Below are 8617 nucleotides of genomic sequence, written 5' to 3'. Positions count from 1 at the left end.
AGAGGCTATCAACCACAGGAAATACCAATATTGAGTAGTTTGGTAATAAGCAAAGTTCAAGGAAATCCACATGATGGGACAGAGTTGAGACTTTATTGAGATCATTATTGAAAGGAACTATGAAAAGCCTGACTTAAATCAACAGATTGTTTACCAGATCTTTTGTTGAGGAAGGGCTTTAATTAAGCCGAACTGGATTAGTTGTGGGTTCATTTGCGATGGCTCAAATTTCCCGGACACAGAGAATGTCAACGGTGTCGATATTAGCTTAAATCTAGTTAAACCCAAATCTTATTTATCAAACAGATAATTGAAATACCAAATTAATGTTTATACTTAAAATTGTTTATACTTAAAATTGAAACAAGACGTTCAATCTGAGAAAAGGACTGGAGTCGAAAGATTTTCGCTTCAGCCAGAGCCCAAAATCGAGTCCGCTTAAGGACCGTCGGGTTCGTCGATCTCTCTCTCTCTCTCTCTCTCTCTCTCTCTCTGCGTGAGAAGTTGGGCCTCTGCATCTGCGTTAAAATAAATTGCATGTTGAGTGAATTGCAGAGGTGAATCCGACGACTTCCATATCCACCAACGACAACGGTTCTTCCTGAAACTAATTGGGTGCGAGGAGATGGCATTGATGGTGAAGTAAACTTCAAACACGTTCTCTTCTTCTCGCTCATTCGCACCTGACAGGAGTGATGCATCCACTCTTCCGCCTGGTGCGCCGCACCAGCACCCTCCTTCCCCACTTTCCTTCAACGCGCTTCTTTGTCGGTGCTGCTTCAGGAGACCCCGAGTTCCAGCCCTCGAAGATCAAGATCTTCGACCGGGATCTCAAGAGGAAGCAAGTATGCCCTTTCTCTTTTGTTTTCTTGTGGCGTTCTTGCTATAATTAGTTGTAACTTGATCGAAAGCAACGCGGGAATGGCTTCCCATTAATCGTCGAGTATTGGGTGCAGCGTGATCGAGCAGCATGGTTGATGGGGAGCAAAGATGCCTTAGTCGATGCGGTTGCAGAAAACCTTCTGGATCGATTGCAGGTGAGGAGCAGGTGACCTGACAGGATTTTGGGCATTTGGCCTTCAATGCCGAACAAATATGTTGATGAATATATTCCTTTTCCTTTTCAAGATGAACAAAAATCCACCATCAAGTGTTTTATCTTATTTCAAAAAACTTCTGATGAATATTATTGTAATGAAAGGATCATATATTTCCCCTGGCTAATCTGGTCACTCAAAAGGATTAGTATTGAGAAATGGACGATTCTCTTCTTCAACATTTCTTATTTTTTGACAGCTAATGTGTAGAAGTTTAAGCTACTAAACAGTTCATACTGGATGTAAATTTTGTCGTGAACACTAGTAAACTAAGTTTCCATTGAGATTTTTAAAAGGTATCTAATATGCCAATGAAAATCATGCTTTAAATTAGAGAATGTTGTCTCATTACAAAACCTCTGTACCAACTGCTTGTCAATTTACACGTTTGATGAACCTCTATGTGTTTGTTCATACAGATATTCACTTACTGTATGTGTATCTATAGAGATAGTCTTTAGTTAGTACGACCTAGGAAGTTCAAAAGATCTTGACAATTTTGACTTGTACAGGACTGTAAACGATCATTTTCCACTGCACTGTGCTTGGGAGGATCCTTAGCAGCTGTGAGACGTACGCTCCATGGACGTGGTAATCACTGCTGTGCCATTTGATGTAACAATTTCCTGTTTAGACATGGGTGCTTGCTAGTTACTGGTGACTTTTGTTTATGATTTTGCTGTTGGCTTCTTCCGTCTATGATTACTCAATGCAGGTGACCATTTCTAGTTCTATCTTGGGGTTGCCAGCTAATGCTTTCGTTATTCTGTTCTTATCCCAAAACTAAGCTTAAAATGGTTCTTGCCGTCCCTATATCTTATGGTTGGGTGGATTTGTTGAAGGTGAACTGGTGAAGGAATTGGGTGCTATATTTTGAACAATAAAAACTGCAGTGTCCTTAACATGGAATTTTAAATTCTACATTTAGGGTGACCAAAGAGAATTTTCCATTTAACGATGACTCTATACAATTGTTCAGATGCTACCTGCAAGACATTTTTTGACAGATTGTCCTTTATTATGATGGTAAAATGCTGAGGTGATACTGCGTTTCTGGATTTATCTACTTTTCAATAAGGAGAAGCCCTAAAACTTAGGGATTTCAAGTTGAGTGTGAGCGGATGGATCGCTAACATGATTATCAAGACAAAGAAAGGCGATTACGTTTAGTGATGCTTTAATATTTCATGTAACTTTCCTTGTTTTTTGTCGACTAACATACTCTTTCAAAATTAAAGAAATTGTATTTTGTCAGGTGGGGTTCAAGAGCTTTTTATGATGGATATGTCATATGACATGATCAGAAAGTGCAGAGATGTTGAAGGTGCATGTGATTCTACTATGAAAACATTCTTTCTTGTGGGCGATGAAGAATTTTTGCCATTTAAGGAAAGGTATGGATAAATTTTCCATGCGGAGTATGTTTTCTGTTGAAACATTTCATAGAGTCTAGTTTGATATCGAATTTTGAAGTTCCTCATTTTTTGTTTAGCTAATAATTTTTTTTTTTTTATTTGCTGAAGCTCTTTAGATTTAATTGTAAGTTGTTTGGGGCTTCATTGGACTAACGATCTTCCTGGAGCCATGATACAAGTAATTCTTTTTCATCAATTATTTTTTTCTTCTTTTGGAAAATTTTATCTACCCACTCCAATATGCTAGTGATCATTGGTGACATTTTTTGGCAGAGTAGATTAGCTTTGAAGCCTGACGGACTATTTTTGGCTGCTATTCTGGGAGGAGAAACACTTAAGTTATTATTAGTTTTCTCTTTTGAGTTATCCTCTCTATCATTCTCTCTCTCAAATTTATGCATCAGCACTTACTTTGCAACCACAATTTGAAGTTTCAAGACCTTCTTTACCACAGGGAGCTAAGAATTGCATGTACTGTGGCACAAATGGAAAGGGAGGGGGGTATCAGTCCTCGAAATTCTCCTCTAGCACAGGTTTGTTGCTGCACTTAGGAAACTTCTGTATTCCTTGGCTAGTATATTCTAAGTTTCTAACATGTTATTGCTGGCCTTATGCTTGTGATAAAAAATTAGCAAATTAAGCATATCAAGAACAGAAAATGAAGAGTCTGTGTGCGTGTGTTTGTGTGTGTATTTGCACACATTGGTCTATGCTCTTTATAGTAGGTCCCTACCTGGTAAATGTATTCAACTCACCTATCAATTTAAGTCAATGAAAAACACTCGCTAGTATATTTCTTTTTGCTTGGGATCTAAAATAGCTACTAATTAAAAGAGGTGTGGTTAATTCTTTTCTCATATATAAGCAGCCAAAATGAACTGCCTCTTTTCAAAACATGATATAAGAAAGACCCTAGAATACAATTTCTAATGTAAATATAATTTCTTTTATGATAATTCTATGAATAAATGAAAAAAATTATGAAATTAAACTGTTACATGTGATAAGATTAAGCAACTCAATTATAATGTTTTTTTATATTACACCATTAAATGTGCTCTACATAATATCACGAGTAGATTACTTGAAGATGTGTGTTTCCTTCTTGCCTTTTTTTCATGCTATAGCTGATGACACTTACAAGGACTTGCCTTCAGGTTAGGGATGCTGGTAATCTGTTGACAAGAGCAGGTTTCACTCTTCCAGGTGTTGATGTTGATGAGTATGTTGTCAGATATGATAGTGGTACATGCAATTAGCTGCCTTTTCAATGTGTTCATTTAATTCTCTGATCTTTTCATATTTTGCGAACTTGTGATTCAGTCTTATACTTGGATATCCTAAACACACTTTATATATTATGTACATCATGTTATGTATCTAATGAAACATCAGAGTTCTGGTGAAGGTCTGAATCACAAATCTTGATTTTAGAAAATTTTTGGCAAGAGAAACTCTTGGAAGATTTTTGAAAAGATGATTTTCTCTGGAAAAGAATAGAAATTTTTAATAATGAGACACTAATAATTACTTAAAACTTTCATGTTTTGTGTACGACTAAAACTGCATTTTGTATGAATTGAATACCTTTGTCTTCTTTACTTCAAGCAACATATAGTGGACACGAGGGGTTCACACGATGCAGTTACTTGAGCTGAGCTTCAGCCATTAAATAGGTTACTGAATTATGTGATTTTCATCGAATGAGGTTTAAGCTATTAAATAGGCTGTTAAATGAATGTCGGTCAAAACTACTATGTGAGGTTTTTACCAAATGAGTTTGATTCAAATGTTTTAACCGTTTGTTGTTAACAACAAAAATATGATTTAGGCTGGCATTTTGAGAATATGGCATATGGAATGAAAAAAATTGGCTGAAGCAATCCTGGTATTTTGCATGAAATCCAAAAGTTTGCCAATATTTAATAACTGTGGAACTGACACCTGTATTTCTTTTTCTAACGTGTTATTTTCATAATAATTTTATTATTTGCTATTTCTTTGCATAGCGACTAGTACTTGTATGCTTGAAGTGCAGTCTTCAATGGAACGATCATTTTCTGAATATATCCCTTTCTAACATTTGTGTGAAAATTGGTGTTTCACGTGGCTCACATCTATATACCTTCTGTACATGCCAAATCTTGCTCATGGTTTTTCAAAAGTTATCACATGACTTTTAATTGTGCTGAAATTTTCTTCATTAACATGTTTTCTTTTATTGGGATTTGTGAATGTGGTTTATGGTGGCAGTTTTGGTGGTATGTAGATGCTTATGACAATGTAATATTATATGCTTTATAATTTTCTGTGTATTTGTTGACACTTTCTTTTTTACCACATTCTTGTTAATCATGTATGTATTAGAATTATAAGTATTTATGAAACAGTAGAATTTCATTTTAGTTCATTCAGCATCCTTTTTTTTGCTGTTATTGTCTGCCAGCTTTGGAGCTCATTGAGCATCTTCGGGAAATGGGGGAAACAAATGCACTCTTGCAGAGAAATCATGTGAGAGTCTATGAGTAATCTAAACTCCTTTCTGTATTTGATAACTGCTAATGCGTTTTGAACATTTGATCTGCCGTTAAAATTTGTTTAGATTTTAAAGAGAGAAACTGCTTTGGCAACTGCTGCTGTTTACCAGTCCATGTTTGCAGCTGAGGATGGGACTGTCCCAGCGACATTTCAGGTTTGATTATCTCGAGACACTTCTCTGGTCAATATTAGGCTTTTGGTTTTGATACCATTCTGCCCTTTTCAGGTCTTTTACATGACTGGCTGGAGAGAACATCCTTCTCAGCAGAAGGCTAAAAGGAGAGGTTCTGCAACTGTCTCCTTTGAAGACATTAAGAAACATTTTGGTTCTGACTCGACTGTGGATGGTCCTGGTTAATGCTGCTCTACTCTTCCTGTTACTGCAAATATTCCTTGCAGCAAGTTCAGTTTTAGGTACTAATATTTGTGTAATCTGAATGCTTTAGTTCAAAAATATGATGCAAAATGTGCATACGAATCCTGTATCAAATTGCAGTTGGTTAGTAATGGCCTTGTTCAGCTCTAAGTGGTTTCGGTTGGGGTTCAGGTATGTGATTTATATTTTCATGGAGTAGAGCTTTTACAACACCACACTTCCAAGGAGAAAGGGCCATGGCGACGACCACAACAGCATTGGATTTTCCTGTCACGGGTTTAAGTGAATCACGTTGTTTCACCTCTTTTTCAAAGAATAGCCACATGTACATGTCAGTCTGGTAATTTAGGCAACTTAAGTTTGAATGCTTCTTGTTTGGTAATGAGAGGTGCATTGTGATTTTCAACAGTGCAATTGTTGCCATTACATATTGCAAATATAGTTGGCCATGTAAGTGCTGTCCACTCTAAAATAGTTCTGAAGATCATTCCATGAAAACCAGAAATTCCTTCCTTCATTGGCTATTAATAACTCTATGTTTAACTACTTGGATAGCATTTTAATTAAATCTGTCTTCACCAGAGTTGGAAAATGGAAAAAGACCGAAATACTTTTTGCGTATGGTTGATTCCTCTTATAAAAAAATGTAGTCAATTTTTAACTCAGTTCCGGAACTCAACCCAACACATACAAATGAGTGCTTTTGTTAAATTTAAACCAAGGCATGTTTTTATCACAAATTTAAACCGTCTCATTTGTGTGGTCCCTGCCCACCTTCAATGGTGGGTTTATAAAAAAATATTAATAAATATGGGGCCAGGCCAGAACGGCCTGGTACCCATTAATCCATGGGACAGGCCCGGCCCGGCCCGGCCCAACTCCTAATGGGACGGGTAATGGGCCTAGTTTTAGTTCAGTCAGGCCTAACTTGATTCATGATAATCGGGCTGGCCCAGCCTGGCCCGATGCCCAATTTTTATGCCCAGCCCTACTTGAAAGTTTTATTACTAGAGGCTCAGATCTTCTTGTTTATGATTTCATTCCTCAATGGAAAGTCTTCCTCATTTCATGACAACACTCCAGTACTGAGCTTTCTCATTACTAAAATTTTGAAGTTGAGATCTCTACACAACTAAAATTGTTTCACCAGCCATCCACCAACTTGTCCTTGGTAGAACGGTTTCCACAAACTAGCAGCCACCAACTATGTCACAGACTACTAGCTCATCTAAAAATGAAACCACCAACAATTCAATGTCACAGTAAGATGAAGAAACAAAAAACAGTTTCATTTTGAAGTTGAGAGTTCTAACAATGAGAACCTAACCAAAGGAGAAGTTGAGGTGAACACAAAGTTAAAAAATTGCAGGGAACAAAAGTGAAGGAGTTTGAGACGCACAACAACCAAAGCAAAGGAGATGGTAATAGAAACACCAACCAACCCACTGGTGTTGTGACTTAATTAAGGTGACAACCAAAACCAATTTCGACACTTTTGTAATTGAGCCCATTGGAAAGAGTTGGTTAACCATATTTTGATAGCGTGGACAATTTCTTTTTTAGAATGGCTTCCCGTATTTATAATTTAACAACCCAAAGGTAACAGATAGTTACCTATTTCCTGTAGGGAACAAAAAATTCATGGAGCCGAAAAATCAGAAGTTCAGAATTTTGTTTGAATAATTTAAAATTAAACCAAAAATCACTTAGAGTTCTAAGAAATTTGAAAAACTATGGGTTGATTCTATAAAGATAAAGAACCTTCAGGCCACAACTTAGGTCCAAATTCAGTATTCAACCCATGAAGAGAGTGAAGAATTTCTACCCTCAACAGAAGACAAAATTTTCTGTTTTGGACAGTTTCAAACTCTTAGGGTATAATGCTCTTTTTCAAAAGTAAATATACCAAAATGAAGTGCTTTTCTTGTTTTAAGGAAATTAAGATTATGAAGAATCAAAATTTAAATTTTTCAGCACTCTTGTTATATAAAGGAAAATTTTAAAATCATGTAAAAGTTCTACAGAAAAAGGAACCAAATAGGGCTTTCAAAGTATTTATTTTGGTAGGAAAGTGGATTTTAGAAAGCCTATTTATTTTTTCACGTATTCTTCTGATATGTCTAATCAAATTCTATTGCACAACTTCCTAAACTATTATATGGTTTTTACAAACTGAACGGGAGTGTATAGATAACCTAACAATGATACACAAATACATTAGCAAAATGTGCATCACGATGCTGTCAAGTTGTACTATACATATGCAGAGGAAAGTGCCGACATTTGTATGGCAGAAATAATCTCCAACAAAACAATGCATTAAATCAGTCTCTTTTGGGATTTTATAAATAAAACCTTTTAAATTTATTCTCGTAGACACATATTTTTCAAATGTGAAGATAAGAATTTAGAACCTACAACTGAAACATATATGTAACCAAAAATGCAAAACACACATCACAAATAGGTGTTCAAAAAACCACACAAAGAAGCTTCTCTTCTAAAGGGAAAAGGAAAAAAAAATAGGACTCAAAAACTAAATAAGCATTCACGACTAGTATTGGCTAGTCAGCTCACACACTTCCATCAAGCACTATTTTAGATGATATTAGATGATACAGATTTGCCTATAGGAGAAAGCGAAAGGTAGTCGTCCCCAACTCCTTGCAGCTTCACAATGACTCCTTCTTGTTCACAAGTGTTAGGGACATTGCACCACATGTCGACCTCCAAAAGAATGGCCTGCCATAATATTACTTGCATAAAATAATTATGCATGCCATGGAACTTATCATTCATTCGCTGGCCCTTCAGTCCATCATCATTCATTTGCTTTCATAGGTGAGCCATGCAGGCTATGTGCCGGCCTCAAAATTTCTGCTTCTCACCAACCATACATGCCAATCTTCATCACCATCATCCTTCCAGTCAGTGGAGAGAGCACCAAGGAGACGATCGTCCACCCTCATCATTGAAGCTAGTGCATCGCAACTAAAAACATCAATGAATAGGTTACCCCATGAAGTTTTGGCCTTGCACACCAAAATCGAAGGCTAAAACGATGTTTTGGGCGAACAAAATCAAGTTCTTCAAAACATTGTTGAAAACGAGTTTTTGTTGAAACCAGGTTTCTTCGCAACGCAGTTTCAAGCGCACCCAAACAACCCCAAAACTAGGTTTTGGAAGCAAAA

The 8617-nt window shown here is 36.6% G+C and overlaps 1 protein-coding gene across 6 annotated transcripts; it reads left to right on the top strand.

Annotated features, from left to right (window-relative positions):
* Nucleotides 1-395: 395 nt before the first annotated feature.
* LOC116256975 (putative methyltransferase At1g22800, mitochondrial) lies at nt 396-5827 on the top strand. Of its 6 annotated transcripts, XR_004173271.2 has the most exons (12): nt 396-845; nt 957-1037; nt 1610-1688; nt 2353-2491; nt 2621-2690; nt 2786-2874; nt 2967-3045; nt 3670-3757; nt 4959-5023; nt 5115-5204; nt 5277-5464; nt 5598-5827. XR_004173271.2 is itself a non-coding variant. In XM_050078922.1 (11 exons), the coding sequence occupies exons 1-11, from the start codon at nt 696-698 to the stop codon at nt 5406-5408; spliced, it is 999 nt and encodes a 332-aa protein (XP_049934879.1). In that variant the 5' UTR covers nt 396-695; the 3' UTR covers nt 5409-5791. The 6 variants fall into 6 exon arrangements, 5 of the variants coding, with proteins under 5 accessions (XP_049934879.1, XP_049934878.1, XP_049934880.1 ...); XM_050078922.1 differs by having other exon boundaries at nt 2786-2850; nt 3670-3718; nt 5277-5791; XM_050078921.1 differs by having other exon boundaries at nt 3670-3718; nt 5277-5791.
* Nucleotides 5828-8617: the final 2790 nt, after the last annotated feature.

The sequence above is a fragment of the Nymphaea colorata genome, chromosome 7, assembly GCF_008831285.2.
Source record: "Nymphaea colorata isolate Beijing-Zhang1983 chromosome 7, ASM883128v2, whole genome shotgun sequence".
Classification (NCBI taxonomy): Eukaryota; Viridiplantae; Streptophyta; class Magnoliopsida; order Nymphaeales; family Nymphaeaceae; genus Nymphaea; species Nymphaea colorata.
The sequence above is the reverse complement of the archived record's forward strand: the minus strand, read 5'-3'. Positions and strand labels throughout refer to the sequence as shown.